At 34.5% G+C, this 22303-nt stretch overlaps 1 protein-coding gene across 1 annotated transcript in view; it reads left to right on the forward strand.

Annotated features, from left to right (window-relative positions):
- LOC141523566 (dynein axonemal heavy chain 8) overlaps positions 1-22303 on the forward strand; it is a 412522-nt gene that overhangs the window by 42491 nt on the left and 347728 nt on the right. Inside the window, exons 9-11 of the mRNA XM_074236848.1 lie at positions 3435-3548; positions 8594-8701; positions 11021-11122. Of these exons, the coding sequence (XP_074092949.1) occupies positions 3435-3548; positions 8594-8701; positions 11021-11122 (324 nt within the window). The remainder of the gene's footprint in view (positions 1-3434; positions 3549-8593; positions 8702-11020; positions 11123-22303) is intronic.

A 22303-nucleotide genomic window follows, 5' to 3' on the forward strand; every position in this document is an offset into this window, starting at 1 on the left:
GTGGTGCAATGGATGGAGCACTGGTCCTGGAGCTGGGAGTACCCAAGTGCAAATCCCAGCCCATACACCCAACAATCACCCAGCTGTGTGACCCCATGCAAGCCACCCCAATGCCATTTCCCTGCAAAAAACAAAAAAAAGACATAAAATAAAATACAATAATAATAACAATAATAGGGGTGGCCAGGTGGCAGACAGAGCACTGGCCCTTGAGCCAGGAGCACCCGAGTCCAAATCTGGCCTCAGACACCCCAAAATGGCCCAGCTATGTGGCCCCAGGCAGGCCACCCAGCCCCATTTGCCCCATTCTTCTTAGGGAATGGCTTGTTTTTTTGAAAATTTGACTCAGTTCTCTATATATTTTAGAAACTAGTCCTTTGTCAGAAATACTAGGTGCAAAAATTGTTTCCAAGTTTTTACTACATTTCTTTTGATCTTGGTTACAGTGGTTTTGTTTGTGCAAAAGCTTTTTAATTTAATGTAGTCAAAATTATCTAGATTGTTTTGAATGATGTTCACTATCTCTTCCTTGGTCATAAACTGTTTTCCTTTCCATAGATCTGACAGATAAACTACTAGTTTGCTTATAATATGGTTTTTTAATGTCTAAATCCTGTATCCATTTGGATCTTATCTTGATTTAGGGTGTGAGATATTGGTTTAAATCTAAGTTTCTTCTATACTGACTTCCAATTATCCCAACAGTTTTTATTGAAGACAGTTTTTGTCCCAATAGCTGGACTCTTTGGGTTTCTCAAATAGCAGATTATTATTATAATCATTTCCTGCTATTGCACCTAGTCTATTCCACTGATCCATGACTCTGTTTCTTAGCCAATACCAGACAGTTTTGAGGACCGATGCTTTATAATATAATTTTAGATCTGGTAAGGCTAAGCCTCCTTTTTTGCACCTTTTTTCATTGAATCCCTGGAAATTCTTGATGCTTTATTTCTTCATATAAATTTACTTACAACTTTTTCTAACTCATTAAAATAATTTTTTGGAATTTTGATTAGTAGGGTGCTAAACAAGTAGTTTAGTTTTGGTAGAATTGTCATTTTTATTATATAAGCTTGACCTATCCACGAACACTTGATGTTTGCCCAGGTATTTAAATCTGATTTTATTTGCATGAGTAGAGTTTTGTAATTGTTTTCAAAAAGTTTTTGAGTCTGCCTTGGCAGGTAGACTCCCAGGTATTTTATTTTGTCTGAGGTTACTTTGAATGGGATTTCTCTTTCTACCTCTTTCTGCTATATCTTGCTAGTCATATATAGAAATGTTGAGGATTTATGAGGGTTTATTTTATATCCTGCAACTTTGCTAAAGTTGCTAATTATTTCTAGTAGTTTTTTAGATGACTTTTTGGGATTCTTTAGGTATACCATCATGCCATCTGCAAAGAGTAAGAGTTTTGTCTCCTCCTTCCCTATTCTAATTCCTTCAATTTCTTTTTCTTCTCTTATTGCTGAGGCTAACATTTCTAATATGATATTGAACAGTAGTGGTGATAATGGACATACTTGTTTCACCCCTAATTTTACTGGGAATGCCTCTAGCCTCTCCCCATTTCATATAATGCTTGTTGATGGTTTCAGATAGATACTGCTTATTATTCTAAGGAACAATCCATTTATTCCTACACTCTCTAGTGTTTTTAGTAGGAATAGCTGCTGTAGTTTGTCAAAAGCTTTTTCAGCATCTATTGATATAATCATATGAGTTCTGATAATTAATTAGATGAACAGTTTCCCTAATATTCAACCAACCCTGCATTCCTGGAACAAATGCTACTTGATCATGATGTATTATCCTAGTATCACTTGTAGACATTTTATCACTGCTTTCCTCTTCTGACTTGGCATTTTTTTTTTAACTTTACTAATAGCATATTAGCTAGTATTAGCATATTAACTTTTACAATTAGCATAATAACTTTAAATGAATAGCACACTTTTTTTTGCTCATTTTAAAAGTTGAACTCCGCTCTTGGGATATAGGAGGCATTGTCTCCAATTTTTGTGCTGGGGGCCAGCGATTTGGTCCCTGGTTTTCCACAGTGGTGTCTCAGGTGCTCATGGTTTGCTCCCTGTATCCCCTGCTGAGCCATGTTTCTGGGTTCAAACTTTTCCTTCTAAGCTGGGTTTGGGACCCTCACTGCTGGCCTGCTGAGCCAGGGACCTTAGTTGGGCTGTGGCTAAGAGTCTCCCCCTTGCTTCTCAGCTCTCCCACCTACACTGAACTGAACTCCCCTTTTATACAAGTGCGATAAACCTTTTCTCAACTTCCTTTGAGGGATCTTGAGCTGAAAAGTTGTTTTACTCTTTGTTTTTTATAGTTTCTGAAATTTTAGGGTCTGTTTAGAGGCTTCATTTAAAGTGGTTTCAGGAAAAGTTCCAGGAGCTTCCTAGCTTCTCACCACCATTTTGGCCTCAGGCAGAGGAGTTAAGCTCAAGAGCCCACTTGTGCATGAGATTTTCCTGATTCCCCAAATCCTTGTGCCACTTTACCCCTTAATTACCTTTTATTTGTTTTATATATTTTATAGATTAAAATATGTTGTTTTCCCTCATAAAAATACAAGCTGGAGGTCAGGAATGGTTTTATTTTGGGGCTTGTATTGCCAACACCTAGCAAAGTGCCTTAGTTCAGATTTCCTATAAATTAAATTAAAAGAAAATGTTATCTATAACCATTAATTGCCTTTGTTCAATTACAAAGAAAGTTGTATAGCATTAATTATTCCTGCTTTAGGAAAGAAACATTTGTGAAATGTCTATTATGTTGAGCTCAATAGAAATATGAGGTGCACACATTTAGAAAATCCACCTGAAATGTTGATCTGACCTCTTTGTGCGCCACCTGTGGTAGAGCATTCTGAGTTCCTCTTACCTGATCAAGAATAATCAGAAACAGGGTAACTTAACTCTCTAGCATAGATGATTTTGGTCCTCTTTGATAATGAAGAATGCCAACCAATCAAATTCAGATCATTGTGTTAGATATTGGGGAGATTAAATAGCACAAGATCTCTTCTCTGTATCTTGTTTTCACTTTCAGAAACAAAGAACTACTTGTGTTGGTTTATGTATAGAAATGTGGCCAAAAGGGAAAATGGTAAGATTTTGAATAAATTGAAATTCTTTTGTTAATTGAAAGACCTTGAGACTTAGTAGAGTATCTACTGTATCTGCATTCAGAAACCCTGGGTTTGAATCCCCCCACATATATGTAATAGCTATGTTAAAGTCATCTGATCCCTCAGATCCTCAGTTTTTTTTCCTATAAAATGGGAATATTTTCAGTATCTGTATCATAAGATTATTGTAAAAGAAATAATTTGTAAACTATAAAGAAATACCTCATTTAATGTTATTGCTCCATTTTGATGTTACTAGATATTCTTTCTCAAAATAAATTTCTTTCTTTAGATCTGGCGTGATTTAGATGCAAGAATTACAGATACAGCAAATGAATCAAAAGATAATGTTAGATATTTGTACACACTAGAAAAAGTATGCCGACCCCTCTACAACTATGACCTAGTAAGTATACTTTTTAAATGCAACATGCAGCTTAAGTCTTATAATAAGTACTTGTTTACACTTTTTCATAATTTGAAAATGTTAGGATGTAATAATACTTTATTTCTTTGTGAAAATGTATTTTTACAGTAATTCTGTATCTTTTAAATACCTTGCCTTCATTGTTGTGTTAACAGTCTTTTAAAGTACTTTTATATAAAGTGTTTTTATTTGACTTTCACATCAAACTTATAAATTAGGCAAGGCAGGTTTTTATTACCTTCATTTTATAGAAGCAGAGATTAAGGGTCAGAGAAATTCATTGACTTGTCCAAGATCACAAAACTAGTAAATAGTAGATGTAGAACCAGAACTAGGGTTTTTCAGTCTCTCAATAGAGTGTTCTTTTCACTTCTCCATCAATTTTTTTCAGAGTTTTCAAATGTCAATGGTAATGATTTTATGACATCTCCCTTCAAGGTTATTCTTATTTTAATTTTTAAATATCCTCAGCATATGTGTTTTGTAAATCAATTTTTTTGCATAATATTGATTTCATAATCAGAATGCACATCCGATTATAGAGTATAAGGAGACCTCATGGAATATATATCTGGAGATGAAGGTGACTTCAGAAGACAGTGAGTCCAGCTCTTTCATTTTATGCATGAACAAATTGTGGCTCAGAGAATTTAAATGATTTGCTGAAGCTCCCAGAACCAGCTAGGGGTAGATAGGATTTGAATCATAGAAATGATCCAGTATAATCTTTTCTTCTCCCAACCATTTTGAAAATGAAAAAAGCTGTGGATTATAGATGAAATGACTTGACCAAGGTCACATAGCAACTACGAAGCAGAGTTGAGATTGGAATCCATGTTCTTTGTTTATAAATCGACCACTCTCCAAAATACTGCATTTGCTGCCTCAACCAAGTTTACAGTGGAGTAAGAAAAAACAAATATTTAAATTCAAACATTTCTTATTTTTATTTTTGTATTCCCAGCAGCACCCAATACAATAGCTTGCACAATATAATAACTTAATAAATACATTGTCGAATTAAATTGAACAAAAGTTATAAAAAATAGACCCTAACACGCACAGGAGATACAAACAAGATGCTAGAACAGACAGAATATTGGAAGAAGGAAAATCATAGAGAAGGAGACGTCAAGAATATCAATAAAGGTATAATTTGGGGAATGAAAACAATTCCAGATTAAAGGAAGGAGATAAACCTAGATCTGGAAGGCACATAGGAGAGCATGTAAGATCCTTTAATAGCCATCTTTGCTAGAGTCTTTTTCTCTTTCTGAGTATAGGAAGTTTTCACACAGAAGAATAGTGACCATTCAACCTTTAATAAACATTTGTAAATTGTGTATTGTGGAAAAGAGTAAAAATGGGAAGACCTTTTAAATTCCTTCCAATCTCTCTACCATTTTATATTACCACTTCATTGTAATACTAAAAGGTCTTCCCATTTCTTCTTCTGTAAAATGGATGTAATGATAGCTCTCTATCCACTTCATAGAATTGTTGGGAGAATCAGATGTTATCTTGATAACACACACACACACACACACACACACACACACACACACACACAAACAACTTTGCAGACCTTTAAAATGCTATATAAATGTTAGTGATTTGTAGTGGTTTCCCTAACCCTCTCACCTCTACTCTCCTATTAATGCAGTTTAGGTTTTGAGTGGTGAAAGAATTCATGAAAAAGACTTAGGACTTGGACATATAAGAGCCATATAAGTTTTATTACATAGATGCAAGTCAGTTCATGTAGGCTTAGTCCTTAGGAGATAAGCAGCTATTAGGGGAAAAAAGACTGTGGCTTATATAGGGAAATAGGGTATGATGTATGTGGATAGGGGATGGGGTTGGCACAGGATTAAAGGCTTAAAAGGATTATGTTGGAATGTTGAAGAGGAACAAAGGTTCCTTTTAGGTAACAGTTTGCTGTCTCATTGGGCTCTAGCTTTTACTTCCTTGTCCTTGTTGGAAACTCCTGGTGGCAGGCCAGGGTGTCTTATCCTAGTTGGCAAGACACAGAGTACCCAAGATACTTCCAAGGTGTGGTAGCAAAAAGGATTTTCTCAGGGATGGTAGCAAGTTTTTCCCAGGGGTTTCTCAGGATACACAGGTCAGCATAAAATGGCACAAAATTTTTACTATTTAGTCTCCATCTATTTTCATGGCAACACTTCTACTCAGAGAACTGTCCTATCTTGCTTTTCACTTCAGAGTTTGTGAGACTTCTCAATTCTGAAGTGAACCAGAGAAGAAGAGAGGTAAGTGATAGGTCAGAAACAGTAGGTGGTAGCAGTAGACAGGGAAGCAAACAGGCATATTTCTGAAAGCTAGAGAGGAAACAAGAGGGAATGATTGAATAAAGGTCAGATAAGGGTCCTTGGGAATTCATAGTCAGGAATTCTCAACTCCCCATAACTCCTTACTTCCTCAATATTTGTCTCAGACCCATTTCTCTTAATTGTTGTCTCTCTCTATTCCTTAAATAACAGCTGCTGGTTGCAGGAACTAGGAGCATGGAACTGAAGAATTCTTATTTTATTTTGGCAGAGAGATTTGATATTTAGATATAGAAACATAATTATCAAATTAGCTAAGTAGGAAATTGTATATGCTAGCACATTATGACTTATCTAGCTTTTGGATGCTAGACTGAGAACTTAACCACATGCTTCAAGTTTCAAACGACTCATATTTTTTTTTAACACAATGTATTCAAGTTGGGGATTCAGCAAACACTTAAGTATTCATGAATATTGCTTTCTCCACAATTTGATTATATCCTTGTGAGTAGAGACCATGTATTAGTATCCCTAGGGTCTTACACATAGTAAGTTGTAGAAATTCCTAGAATCTCTATCCTAAAAGGAGGTATAATAGAATTCTGTATCAGTCAGCCCTAAGATATATGCAAGTGCCATTCCGAATGGACAGGTAATGTCTTCCATTGTCTTCAGCTGATTGGAAGGGAGGTTCAGTGATGGAGATGTGAGGCATCCAGTGGAGTAATGAGTCTGCTCCTGGAGAAGCCAGAGGCAGCCCTGGGGGAGAGGTCTCTTTCTTTGTGAAGGTCAGAGCCACCCTGGAAAGGGTTAGCCCCAAGAGAGGACCCCATGCCTTGGAAAGTATTGTGGTTCTGACAGTGATTAATGAGATCAAACTCTAGGGAGTGTACTAATAGCAGAGTAGTAATGCCCTTTGAATGGCTAGATGACATTATCCTAGTGTTAAAGTTATTGCCAATTGTATTATTTTGATGAATACTTCAAAATTCAAAGATGGAAAGTTTGAGAGGATTGACTATACATATGATTAGCCTATTAACCTATTGAGAGACAGGCTAGGGTGTACCTGATTCTCACATTCTGTTATCACATAGCACAGGCTAGTCTAATGCTTGCTTGGTCTTGATGATGTGCTGTAGCACTCGCTGATAATGGGAGGATTTGAAACCATTTAAGACCAAGAGACTCCACAGCAGCCTATAAATTAGTCCTGCTTTCTATAAATCACTCTCTGGGATGGAAAGATTCTGGTAAAGGCAAGTGAGAAGGATGCCTTGCACAGCATACCCTTTACTATAGTAAACAATGGTGAAACTCAGGCATCCTTTGGTTGGTTGTGGTCCTCTTTTACTAGTAATAGCAGCAATGGAATTTTGCTTCCTGTCTCTGAAAGGTTGGGACACCCCCAGAATCCAAAATCTAGAAGGTAATACATAAGCCATCAAGACAACCTCACTCTTGAACAAGAATAAGAACATCTCCAATAAATTGAATCTAGCCTCTGTTTAAAGATCCCAGTAAAGGATGACGCTGTATAGCTACCAAATCATGCTGCTTTTAGAACTCTTATATTAAAGAGTCATTAAAACATGGTATAATCCTTCAGGGGTCTTTTTATGAAACAAGCAAAGTGGCATTAAGGAAAGTGTTCTATGTGAATGTGAGTTATTTAAGACCCTTGAGCCCCATGTTTTTCATTTGAGACATTAATGAGAGGTGCTAGATGATCTCTGAAGGCTTTTTCTAGCTTTAAAATTCTCTGATTCAATTTTATTTTGAAGTTTAAATGCTATGCTGTTTTAGATATTTTAAGACTGATTTTTAAAAAAAAACAATTTAAGCTATAAACAAAAAAAAGAATTTAAGTTGGTAGGAGTTAGGAATTGTTCTTAATTTTCTTAGCCTAAATGTTGAAGAACAGTGGTGTCAAATCTGAAGTAGAAATAGTAGCTACTACTTAGAGCAGACTTGCATGTTGACTTAGTTTTAAAATGTAATGTTGCCTATTTGTTGGATTTTCATTTACTATAATATTTTGTTCCAAAGATATTTTAATCCTTTTTAGGTCATACTCTGGAATGTAGTGGGCCACATGTGACCCATGAAATATGTGTTTGCTTTCTTGAAGAACACGATAGTAAAATGCATTATATATATATATATATATATATATATATATATATCTTTAATTATATAAATAATGAAAAGACATAGTAATATCAATATAGATTGATAAATCTGAGAACCAGAAGACATAGAGCAGGGTGGTGGAAAGTACACTAAAAGTCTCATTTTAAGTCCTATCTTACTCACATACAATTTGTGTGACTTTGGACAAATTATTTCTCAGTTTCCTCATTTATAAAATGTGAAGGTTGTACTAGGTAACTTCCGAGTTCCATTCTAATCACTAAGCATTGTATATATACAGACACATACACATAAGCAAAATTAGCTCTTTTTAGTTAAGAACACATATATTATGGTCTTCTGAATATTAATATGACTATAATTGAAGTTGATACACAAAATTAAATATTACAGCTATAGTAATTCCATGAACCTATTTATCCTTTTATTCAGCTAGGTGAATTAAAGAAGCTTTTTTTGACAAACTCTGCCATAAATTTAAGAATTTATTTACATAATGTAAAAATTTATTATATATGTAGTGGCTATTCATGATAAAATGCAAGAAATACGTAATTTACTTCAAAATTTAAATTTTAGGTTTCTATGGCTCATGGAATACAAAATCTGATAAATGCTATCAGAATGATTCATAGTGTTTCAAGGTATTATAATACTTCAGAAAGAATGACCTCACTCTTTATAAAGGTAAGTTCATGAAGAATAATATCATACAAATATAACTTAATGAAGTTTTTTTCTTTGTAGTGGCAGTTTCCTCAAAATCATAACTCTTAACATGTCAGTGAAATAGAAGATATATATATATATATGTATATATATATATATATTCCATTATGATTGTTTTCTTCTCATTTAGGACCTACATTGTAGCTGCACACTGAATTTAAAACTCAGTTCAATGGATAATTAAAAGATTATTTTTTGTTCCTGAGCCATAGCATCCTTCAGTGATTTTGATTGGAGTACAATTATCAAATTATTATGTCTCAATATATAAATAGTCACTTCTCACTATTAGCAGACACAGCTTGAATGAAGATCCTGCAAAAGGATGTAGTAATGAGTAATCAAATAGGAGAACCAAGAAGGAGCAGTGTTACAAACATCTGGAGCTCAGGAAGGGGTCCTTTCAGGAAAAGAGTTATCAACAGTGTCAAGGGCTTCAGAGAGGTCAAGAAGGAGAGAGAAAAAGATTTAGCAACTAAGAGATCAGTGATAACTGGAGAGAAAAATTTCAGATAAATATAAGATCTGAAGTTGGATTACAAAGAGACAAATAGGACTGTAGCACATATATATATTATTTTTGAAGCTGTGTGGAGGATGGATTAGAGAAAGAAGAGATGAGACATGGAGATTAGTTAAGAAATAGTCCAGACAAGAAGCAATGAAAATCTAAATTAGATGGTAGTGATCATTGTATAGAGGCAGAAAAAAATTGAATAATAGGACTTGTCTGAATTCTAGCATGGAAATTGCCTCTTTGATAGAGAGCCTACTAGAAGTCAAGACTTATGCAAAGGTCTGGGTGATGGCAAGCATCTTGAAATATTCACCTTCTTACTGGTACAGATTAGCAAGTGTTTATCTTCATATGGGTATCAGTGGGGTTCCTTTTATCTTTAATGTGGATTCTATTGTTTGAAATCATATTATCCAGAATCTAGACTATTACCTTGTCCTTTCCAGTCTTTTACATGTTCACAGAGAACACATGGTTTTTCACTAAGTGAATGTCTGTAATTTTCTGTATTGTAATGATGACCTTTGATGATGACCTAATGATACTCCAACAGAGCTGGATTATTACTCTTTTGACACAGTTAAGAAGGGTCCCAGGACTCAGTCCAAAAAGGATAAGTTGTTTTCAAAGGTCAGATCATATCCAATCAATGGTCCCTGAGATCAAAGCCCTTCCTCTTACTTTATATATGTAAAAGCTGAGATGAAAAGAAATAGGGGTGACTTGTCCAACCTCACTGTTGGTCCTTCAAAGATTTGTAGATTATAAACTTTTCAAGGAGAAGAATTGCCTAGTTTTTACTTTCTTATAAATAATTCCAAATATAGTAAGAGCTTAATTTTGTATTACCTGTTGGCTATTTTAATTTAGTTCTCTGCTTATATGATGATAAGAGTACATAATCAGGCAGTGCACTTCTAAAATAAATTATGTTATTGCTTTCATCTCTGTACTTATAGTGAAATTTTTTTATAATATGATGAATTCCACTGATGTGATTTATTACATGACCTTTAACTTCCAGCTTCTTGCTAGTCTACAGTGTTCTCCAAAGTGGCTCATAACCAATTGTAGATCATCTCTTATTTTTATTTCTAAAGCATAGCCTTCTTCAAATTGATAATGATTGTTAAATGAGAGTTTTTCATGTGTCGTTGCTTTAGTCTTTTGGAGAAAGCCTTTCTCACATTGGAAGATACCTATTATTAGATCTCATTAACTGGAATTTTTGTATGACATTTAAACTTTAAAATTCATTGGAAAAATAAGACAAAATATATCTAAAATTTACAGTGATAAAATTTATGATCTAGGTTAGAATTTTATTATTTGGAAAATTCCAAAGACTCAGACATGTTTTATTGGGTTAGATCAGGGCTATCCAAAATGCAGCTCGCAGAGTGATTTTATGCAACTGCCTATGGATTTACCAAATGCTTTAATAAAGGAAACCAAGCCACCAAAGAAATCTCACTTAAATAACAAATCAAAATATATTGTCTATTGTTTCAATAAAAATTTGAAAAAGTAAGGTTGGACAGTCTTACATAAGATCTATACTTCATTTAGTTTGGTGTTTCATTGCTAAAAAGGACATTTTGTGGAATAACGATTATTTTTAGTGTCAACCTTAAGTTATGGATATTCCTTTGAAAACCACCTGTCACTCTTTGGGGATATATACATACATACATACTCAAACATATACATACAAATATATATTTATATATATAGTAATCTTTAGCTATCTTTCATTTTAGGTTACAAATCAAATGGTGACAGCATGTAAAGCATATATTACTGATGGAGGGGTAAATCATATTTGGGAACAAGAAACACCAATTGTGTTAAAAAAAATTCAGGTTAGTATGAATATATTTTTATAAACAAATTTTCTGGCCCATCTATGATTGAAATGACCATTAACTTTGAATTAAACACTAAACTGAGTCATGTGAAAAGTTATTTATGTTTTCTAAGTGAGGATCTGTCATTTTCTGTATTGTATGATGACCTTTAGTGATACTCAACTAGTGCTGGATTATCTCTCTTGAAACAGTTAAGAGGGGGTCCCAGGACTCAATCCCAAAAGGAGAAGTTGTCTCCAAAAGTTTTATCATCTCCAATCAATGATCTTTAAATGATTTCAGGATATAATACAATCCCCACTTTGACTTTTATTACTACTCTTATTTTTTGAGTGATAAAAAAAATTTTGGAAGGTTTTGAATGTCAGTGAAACAAAAATGACAGTAGTTTATAAAGTGAATATGACCATTATGGAGAATGGATTGTGGCATCATAATAAAACTAAGGTGCTGCTGATAATGCTGCAATGTTCAAAGATTGGGGGAGAGGTTCCCTCTAATTTCAAACCTCTCAAGTGATATCACAGAAATTCAGTTCAAACTTGACAATTCTAGGAGAGAACCAGATACATTTTTGCTTCTTAGTTAAGTCATAAGCCATTTTGATGATTTAGAGTTGAGATGATATTCTCTATCCTTCCACTAACTTGGACTTGTGGGATAAACTTCCTTGTAAATTTCCAACACCTATTCCCCAACTTTTGAAGTTTATAGCTTTGCTATAAACAGATATTGCTAGTTATACCCCTGGAAATCTGATTAGAAAGGAGTTGATAATAAATCATGGAAAATAGATGTGTCATCTTGGGGAAATTGAAATATGATCAGATAGAAAAGAAGAATGGGAGTTAAAACTCTAAGATCAATTGATAGCTTCATGAAACTGGTGAATATTGATAGTGCCTAATTAAGCATTATTGGCACACTGGTATTTGGATGGTAATAGAATAGGTTAGTTAAACATCAGGTTGAGAAGAGAACTGTTCTGATAAAGTTTCAAGGCTTTTATTTCAAACTGGATTTTCCAGAGACAAATTAAACATCTCTAGCACTACACTGCACTAATTCATTATCTTTTTTTTCCTTTCCTCTTCCAAACTTCCTTAATTTTGTTAAAGACAGCTCAGATTTTCCAGCCTCTCATTTTGTATTCTCAACTCTCCATACATATCCAGTTAGTTGCCAAATCTTGCATCCACTTGCAAAATGTCTTCTATATCTGGCCTCTTCTTTTAATTCACCCAGTCCTCATCACCTTTGGACAGCTTCCTAACTGGACTCCTTGCCTTGAGTCTCATCATTGTAGTCTATCCTCTCTGTTGCTACCAGAGTAATTTTCCTTAACCATAGATTTCACAGTGTCATTACCCTGCTCATTGAACTCCCGTGGCTCCCTGTTGCTTTTGGAATAAAGTGACAACTTCTCTGTTTTGCTTTTAAAGTCTTCTACAGCCTGTTTGCAGTCTACCTTTCCATTCTCACTGGACATTACTCCCTCTCCTGCACTTTATTATCAGGCCAGATTAGCTTTACACTTAATCCCCCCCCCAGTCTTTATGCTTGGGACACATTCCTGCTGGTCTCTGTTTTACAGAGTCTCTCACTCTCTTTAGTTACTATGTTCTACATGAAGCCTTTTGTGACCCACTGACTTTCCTGACCTTCCCACACAATTGAATATAGTTGTTTTAATTAACTTTATATTATTATACATTATACATATAATACATATGTATTCTACATTACACATATAATTATATAATTATTATATTATGTATTTTTTAATCTTTCCCATGTGAGTGTAACTCATTATGAAAAGGGATTATCTTGTAACTGCAGTGCCTAGCTCAATATTTACCACATTATAGGATGTTAATAAATACTTGTTAATTGATCAACTAGTTTGTTAGAATTCAGAATTAGTCAAAGGTTTAGAAGCCAAAAGTTCTTGATAATTCCTGGAGTATTATCCAACCATGTCATCATATCTGAATATAGCAATTTTTCTTAAAAAGTCTGGATCAACTGTGTCATCAGTATAAGGAGTTCCTCCAGGTAAAACTTTCCTGTGTCAGTTCCTATTGGTAGCTTCCCTGCAATTTACAGTCTTAGTTGCCTTTCCCAATAGCTGGATTTAATATGCTTGAAAAACTCCTGGTCACAACAGAGTATTATGTATTGTTGTTCAGTTGTTTCAGTGGTATCTGACTCTTCATGCCCACATTTGGGTTTTTTTTAGCAGAGATACTGAATAAGTTGCCATTTTCTCTCTAAATTTTACAGAGGAAGAAACTGATGCAAGCAAGATTAGGTGATTTATCCTAATTTGTTTAGATTAGTGTCTGATGCCAAGTTTGAATTTAGCTTCTCTTGACTATATGTCCAGTGCTATCCACTGCATCACCTAGCTGCCTAGATATTAAGATTACTGACTCTCCCTGTTACCTCCAAATCAGGGCAACTCAATCCCATTTCACTCCAAGTAGTTTGGATTTTGAGAACATCTTTCCAAAATTGGAGTTGCTCTATAGACTTCTGGTTAGAGCTCTGATTAAGTTCTCTTTCACAGTTAGAATTTGAGGTGATATTTTTAAAGACTCTTTCTTGAGAATCTGCAGTAAACACATATCTGACCCTCCCTAGCATGGACATTCTTTTTCCCTCTCATAACAAATGCAGTGGATTGTGTCCCTGCATCACATACTGTAGCCTGAACTTTTACTTCATCACATGACTATCAGGGAAAACTTAAAAATATGAAAAAGTTAAAATGTGAACTAATTTAATTCTTTTTGTATTTTTTTTACAGTTTAAAAGTCATTCTATATTTAGGGATATTAGCATTCGAATATATATATATATATATATATATATATATATCATGAAATTAATATCCAGAATTTTACAAATGAAGCTTAATTGTGTATTAATTATAGATCTACTTGTTGAATTTATTTTTAAATGTTTTGTTTTTTCATTTCATATAAACTAGCCAGCACCTAAAGAATTGTTTTCTTAATTTTACTTCATGAAAAAATAAGCAAATACTTAATAACATAACATCACAAATATTATAGTTAAAAAAGAAAGTAGTTATATTTTCTAGAATTACTGCCTTCCACATAGTTAGATGTGAAACTCCCTCATTTTTTGAATAAGAAATTGAGAAAAATAACCCATTCATTAATTCCAATTTAATAGATCTGTATGCAAGACTCTGAATTAGATGTCAGTAGAGAAAAAGACAAAATGAAGAAACCTTTCATCCAAAGGAACTTATTTTCTATCAGCGTGATTGGTTGATTCTTGTCTTTGATTATTGAAAACCACCAAGATGAAATCACTATGTTCAAGATGAGTTAGTTACTTTGTGTCCAAGTGTGACTGATCAGACCAATGTGAACTGAGAATACTCACAAATTGTCCATGTGAACACCCAGGGTAGTTAATCTAAATTTAGGCATTCATAGTTCTTTTGAGCTGCTTCAATTCTGTCTTACTCAAAGAGCTCAGCACCCTCTCTGATGAGGGCATGCCATGATGGACAGTCCTGTGCCAGTGTTTCCTGTGCTACACAATCAACCCAAAGTTCTTAAGAGAGACTTTGTTCTGCATGAAGTCCTTTACCTTGAGTGCTTGCCTTATGTGAGTTCTCCATAAAATAGTCTGTTTTTGCACGGGTATAGCATTCTAATAATGAGTCTAGCCCATAAAAGTCATGCTGTCTGTAATAATATTTGAATGCTTGGCAGTTTAGCTCAAGAAAGGATCTCAGGATCTAGTATCTTATCCTGCTAGGTAATCTTCAGAATTTTCCTAAGACAATTGAAATGGAGGCAATTCAGTTTCCTGGCCTGGCACTGGTAGACCCTCTAGGTTTGTTGGGCATACAGCAAATGAGAACAGGATAATGATTCTGTAGACCTTCACTTTGTAGTCAGTCTAATACTCCTCTGAAATACTGAGCTAACTCTGGCGATGCATGTGTTAACTTCATTATCAATGTGCACCTCCCTAGAAAGTACATTGCCATTGAAAGTCAATTTATCCATGGTATCCAAAAGTTCTCCATTTGCTGTAATTGATGGTTCCACATATGAATGATGTGGTGTTGGTTGATGGTACCCCTGTGTTTTCTTGATGTTTATTGTAAGACCAAACTTAGCACAAGGAGCGGAGAATCAGTCTGTACATCTCAACTAAAGAGACTGCATTTGAGTACACAATCATTTGCAAGCAAGATCATGCTCCGTCATTTCTTTTTCTTCGGGCTTTACTTGTAGTATTTCAGATTGAAGAATTTGCCATCAGTGAAGTAGCTGACCATGATGCTATGTTCATCCTCAGAGTCTAATAATAGGGCTGAGAAACATCATGCTAAAAATGGGAGCAAGGATACAGTCTTGTTTCACTCTATTGGTGACCAGGAAATCACAAGAGAGATAGGAGGTGGTACATCAGAGATGCTTTAATTTTCATTTCTCTAAATAATGATTTGGAACAATTTTTATATGATTACAGGTAGCTTTGATTTCTTTGTCTGAGATTTGTCTTTTCATTTACTTTTGACCATTTATCAATTGGGAAATCACTTTTTTTAATAAATTTGACTCATTTCTCTATATATTATAGAATATAATTGAGTCCTTTATGAGAAACATTAGTTGTAAAATTGTTTCCCAATTTAGTACATTCCTTTTAATCTTAGTTGCAGTGGTTTTGTTTGTGCAAAAACTTTTTAATGTAATCAAAATTATCCAGTTTGTTTTTTTATAATGTTCTTTATTTCTTCTTTGGTCATAAACTGCTCCCCTTTCCATAAATCTGTTTGTATTTCCCCTCCCCCCCTTATCCGTATTCCCCAGTATTTTGTTTCTGAATACCACCCCTTCAGTGTGTTTGCCCTCCTATATCTCCCCTTGTTTCCCCTTTTCCTTTTTCCCTTTTCCCTTCTCTTCCTTTTGTTAGTTCCCCCTTTTCCCCCACTCCCCCTCCCTTTCTCTGTCCCCCCTCCCCTTTTCCCCTTTTCCCCTTTTAATACTTGAAAGGTTAGATGTTTTTTAAGTAAGTATGTGTAAGTTGACTTTAAGCTAAGTCTGATGAGAAGAAGATTCAGGTGTTTCTCATCTCTTCCCTTCTTCCAATCTATTACCATAGGTATTTTGAACCTCTTAGTGTAATGAGATTTACCCCATTCAATCCCCTCCCTCCTCCCACCTCCTTCCTGTCTCCCATTTTAAGGAGGTAGTGTTTATTAGATCATTCTATCTGAGTCATAGAAAATTCTGAGTATCTGTCACTTCTAGCTAAGTATATTCTATCTAATAGAGTTAAAATTCTTGAGAGTTATTAGTCTTTCTCCCAAGTGGGGTTAAAGCCAGTTACATCTCATTGAATAGCAGTCTCATGGATAGGTCACCAATGTCCATCGCTTCTGGCTAGGTATATTCTCTCTGTTAGAGTTATAATTCTCAAGATTTATGAGAATCTTTTTTCTCCATGGTAGAATATAGCCAGTTTCAACTTATTGGATAGCAGTTTTTTTTCTTTTACCGTCCTCCCCCCTTTTTTTAACCTCTTCATGTGTCTCTTGAACCTCCTGTTTGATGTCCAAATTTTCTATTTAGCTCTGGTCTTCTCATCGGGAATTTTTGGAATTCTTCCATTTTGTTAAATGTCCATCTTTTCCCCTGGATTCTTGGCTGCATTTCAAGCTCCCTTGCTCTTTGAAATATTTCATTCCAGGCCCTTTGATCCTTTAATGTTGATGCAGCCAGGTCCTGTGTAATCCTTGCTGTGGCTCCTTGATATTTAAATTGTTTTTTTTTTCTGGCTGCTTGAAGGATTTTCTCTTTTATCTGATAATTCTGGAATTTGGTCACAATATTCCTTGGTGTTTTCATTTTAGGAGGGGATCGATGTATTCTTTCAATAACTACTTTGCCCTCTGGTTCCATGATATCAGGGCAGTTTTCCATTACTAGATCCTGTAATATTAAGTCTAGGCTTTTTTTTTTCTCTTCAATGTTTTCAGGAAATCCAAAAATTCTCAGGTTGCCCCTCCTCGATCTCTCCTCGAGGTCAGTGGTTTTCCTGATGAGGTATTTTACATTCTTCTATTTTTTCTATTTTTTGACTTTGTTCAGCTGGCTCTTGCTGTCTCATGGAGTCATTAATGTTTCTATAGACTCCATTCCTTTTTTTAGAGAGGAGTTTTTTCATTAATCTTTTGCAACTCCGTTTCCAATTGGTCAATTCTACTTTTGAAAGAGCTTTCTATTTGACCAATTGAGGGTTTGAGAGAATTATTTTCTTTTTGCATTTGCCCAATTGAGGATCTGAGAGAGTTATTCTCATTTTGTATTTGTTCAATTATATTTTCTAAGGATTTTTTTTGTTGCAAGGTATTGTCTCTCCCAAATTTTCCAGTTGATTTTTAAACTCCTTCCTTATTTCTTCAAGGAAGTCTTTCTGTGTTGAAGCTAGATCGTATTCTCCTCAGAGGTTCTAGGTCTCTCTGAGTTAGGGTCTTTCTCTTCCAAGAATTTTTCTGTGGTTCCACCTTTCCACTGCCCCGTCTTCATTTTGCTAAGACCTTGAGTTGGGGAGAGGTTGGTTCACAGGAGCCTGGGATTGATAAAGGCTTTACCCACTGAGTGCAATTTCTGTGGCTGGCCAGTAGGAGGTGCTGGTTGCTTTCTCCGGAGTGTCTGTGACCTTGATCGAGGCCTTCACCCTTTGCTTGAAGTGAGGAGTTGGAGCTATTGAATTCTTTTGCCTTCAATCAATGGTGGGCTTCACCCTGGCCTGAGGTCATTCCTCAGCTGGGCTGGTTCTTCTGCTCACACACCTGGACCTGAGGCAGAAGTAGTTTGCAATTGTTTGCTCTGGGAAGAGGTCTGAGCTGTAATGGAAGTGTAGACTCTGAGTTCCTTAGACCAGAGGAGCCGAGGGATGGTGTCTGCAGCTCTCCTGCACAGAAACTCTCCCCACTGCCCTTGTCTGCAAGCTCCTGGGGGGGACAGTACCAACACCAGTGCCTCTACTCCCTAGTTGACTCAAACCCCTGCCATCTAGCCCCACCGCTGATCCAGCAGGTCCCGCTCTCGGGCCCTCAGACTCCTGGTTCCAATTTAGCAGTTAATCTGGTTGATCTGGGTGCTGATCCGCCCTCTGAGCCCAGACTCACCCGCTTAAATCCGTCCAGTGTTGCTGAGGGAGACAAATCCTGAGGTAGATGTTCTTTCTCCTGGCTTTTCTTTCTGGGTTTTGTGGGTCAGATTTCTGTTAAGAGGTTTGTTTCATATGCTAGATGGGTAAAGATCAGGAGACTTTAGAACTGTGCCTGTCTTCTCTCTGCAATCTTGGCCAGAAGTCCCCCTTTCCATAAATCTGACAGGTAGACTATTCCTTTTTTTTCCTAATTGACTTATACTATTATCTTTTTATGTTTAAGTCCTGCACTCCTTTTTACCTTATTCTGGTATTGGGCATGAGATGTTGTTCCAATTTTCCCAGCAGTTTTTATTAAAGAGTGAGCTCTTGTCCCAGAAACTGGATTCTTTGAGTTTATTGAACAGTAAATAATAGTCATTTACTGCTGTCTCTTTTGCACCTAATCTATTACATTGATCCACCTCTCTATTTTTTATGATTTATGTTTTATAATATAATTTTAGATTTGTTATGGCAAGGACACTTTCCTGTGTACTTTTTTCATTAATTCCCTTGATATTCTTATGAGTTTAGTTACTATTTTTTCTAGCTCTCCAAAGTAATTTTTTGGAAGTTTGATTGGTATGGCACTAAATAAATAATTTAGTTTAGGTAGAATTTCCATTTTTATCAAATTAGCTCAGAGCAATCATGAACAACTGATGTTTGCTTAGTTATTTAGATGTGATTTATTTGTGTGAAGTGTTTTATAGTTGTTTTCATAAAGTTTCCTAGTCTACTCTGATAGATAGACTGCCAGTTATTTTATATTGTCTGAGGTTATTTTAAATGGGATTTCTCTTTCTATCTCTTGCTGCTATTCTTATTAGCAATATATAGAAATGCTGAGGATTTGTGTAGGTTTATTTCATAACTTGTGACTTTACTAAGTTGCTAATTGTTTCCAATAGTGTTTTAGTTGATTTTCTATGGTTCTCTAGGTATACCATCATATCATCTGGAAAGAGTGAGAGTTTTTGTTTCTTCATTACTGATTCTAATTCCTTCAATTTCTTTTTCTTCTCTTATTCCTGAAGCTAACATTTCTAATACAATATTGAATAATAGTGGTGATAATCGGCACCTTTGTTTCAGCCCTGATCTTACTGGGAATGCTTCTAGTTTATCCCCATTACATATAATGCTTGTTGATAAAATACTGCTTATTTTAAGCAAAAATCCATTTATTCCTGGGCACTCTAGGGATTTTTAGTAGGAATGGGTGCTATATTTTGTCAAAAACTTTTTCAGAATTTATTGAGATAATCATATTATTTCTGTTAGGTTCGTTATTGGTATGGTCAATTATGCTGATAGTTTTCCTAATATTGAACCAACCCTGTATTCCTGGTATAAATCCTGCTTTATAATAGTGAATTATCCTAGTGATAATTTCCTATAATTTGCTAATATTTTATTTCAAATGTTTACATCTATATTCATTAGGGAAATTAGTCTATAATTTTCTTTCTCTGTATTGACTCTAGTTATCAGCATCATATTGATGTCACAGAAGAAATTTGGCAGCATTCCTTCATCTTTTTTTCCCAAATAATTTATATAGAATCAGAAACAATTGTTCCTTGAGATTTTTTCCCTTAGGAAGTTCATTGATGACTTTTGAATTTCTTTTTCTGAGATGGGATTTTCTAAAGTTTTTAATTTCCTCTTCATTTAACCTGGGCAATTTGTGCTTTTGTAAATATCCATTTCACTTAGATTATCAAATTTATTGGCATACAGCTTGGCAAAAAATTATTACTTTAATATGTAATTTAAATTGGTGGTGAATTCACCTTCTCATTGGAGGTGAATTTACCTTTTTTCATTTTTGATACTAGTAATTTGGTTTCTTTTTTAATCAAAGTAACCAAAAGCAGTTTTTTTTTCATAAAACTTTTGGTTTTATCTAATTAGTTCAATTATTTTCTTGCTTTCGATTTTTATTAATTTCACCTTTAATTTTCAGAATTTCTAATTTGGTATATAATTGAGGATTTTTAATTTGTTCTTTAACTTTTTTCATTTCATGCTCAGCTCATTGATCTCTATTTTATTCATGTAAACATTTTGAGATGTGTAATATATTCCCTAATGACTGCTTTGACTGTATGCCATAAGTTTTGATGTTGTCTCATTATTGTCATCTTGGATGAACTCATTATTTATTTCTATGGTTTGTTATTTGATTCACTCATTTTTTCAATTTGGTTTTTTAGTTTCCATCCAGTTTTAAGTCAATCTCCCCATTGCATTGTGATTTAAAAAGATGCATTCCATATTTCTACCTTTCTGCATTTGATAATGAGGTTTTAAAGTCCCAAATAGAGCTGTCTGAAATGTGGCCCAAAGGGCAATTTTATGCAGCCTCCCAGTGGGTTTGCTAAATGCTTTATTAAATGAAGCCAAGCTATTACAGAACTCTTAATAAAATGGCAAATCAAAATATATTGTCTATTATTTCAATAAAAACTTTTAAAAGTAAGGTTGAATGACCCTGCCCTAATATATGATCAATTTTTGTGTTAGTGCCATGAACTGCAGAAAAAAAGTATATTTCATTCTCTCCCATTTCAGTTTTCTCCAGAGTTGTATCATATCTAAGTTTTCTAACATTCTATTCACCTCCTTCATTTCTTTCTTGTTTATTTTATGGTTAGATTTATCTAATTCTGAGAGAGGGAGGTTGAGGTCTTCCTCCAGTAGAGTTTTTGTCTATGTCCTCTTATAACTCATTTAGCTATTCCTCTTAAGAATTTGGTTCATACATATTTAATATTGAAATTACTTCATTGCCTATGGAACATTTTAAGAGGATATAGTTTTATTCCTTATCTCTTTTAATGAGATCTGTTTTTGCAACTGCTTTGTCTGAGATAAAGATTGCTACCCCCTGCTTTTTTTTTTTTTTTGCTTTACACTGTATGTGTATCTCTGCTTCACCTGAGTTTCTTGTAAACAACATATTGTGGGATTCTTGTTTTTAATCTACTTTGCTATCCACTTCTATTTTATGGGAGAGTTCATCCCATTCATATTCAAAATTATAATTACCAAATCATTATTACATTTTAAATCATTCCATCAAAGTCTTGGCCATACCATGAATGTCCAGACTTTAAGCCTAATTGTATTCCCTATAATAGAGTTATAATTCCCAGGATTTATGAGAATCTTCCTTCTGGGTAGGAATGTAACCAATTTAATCTTATTGAATAACAGTTTTTTTTCCTTTTCCCCTGTTTACCTTTTCATATATCTCTTAAATCTCCTGTTTGGAGATCAGATTTTTTGTTTAGCTCTGGTCTCTTCAACATGAAAGATTGAAAGTCACCTATTTCATTAAATGTTCTTCTTTTCCCCTGAAAGAGAAGACTCAGTTTTGCTGGATAGTGGATTTTTGGTTGTAATCCAAGCTCCCTTGTTCTCTGGAATATTGTATTCCAGGCCTTTCAATGCTTTAAAATTAATGTAGCCAGGTTCTATGTAATCCTGACTGTGGCTCCTTGTATTTGAAATGTTTCTTTCTGGCTTCTTGTAGGATTTTCTCCTTGATATGATAATTCTGGAATCTGGCCACAATATTCCTTGATGTTTTAATTTTGGGATGCCTTTCAGGAGGGGATCGATGTATTCTTAGAATGAATATTTTGACCCCTGATTCCAGGATGTTAGGGCAGTTCTCCTTAAATATATACTAAAGTATGAAATCCAAGATTTTTTTTTTGTTTTTTGCTTTAAGGTTTTCAAGTAATCCTATAATTCATAAATTGTTTCTTGGGTCTATTTTCCAGGTCATTTTTTTATCAGTGAAATGTTTTATATATTTTTCTATTTTTTTTACTTTTTAAATTTTATTTAACAGATTCTTGTTTTTCATGAAGTCATTAGTTTCCACAGATTACAATCCATTATTTTAGAGAATTATTTTCTTTGTTTACCTTTTGTATCTCCTTTTCC

This window comes from Macrotis lagotis, chromosome 5 (assembly GCF_037893015.1).
Source record: "Macrotis lagotis isolate mMagLag1 chromosome 5, bilby.v1.9.chrom.fasta, whole genome shotgun sequence".
Taxonomy (NCBI): domain Eukaryota; kingdom Metazoa; phylum Chordata; class Mammalia; order Peramelemorphia; family Peramelidae; genus Macrotis; species Macrotis lagotis.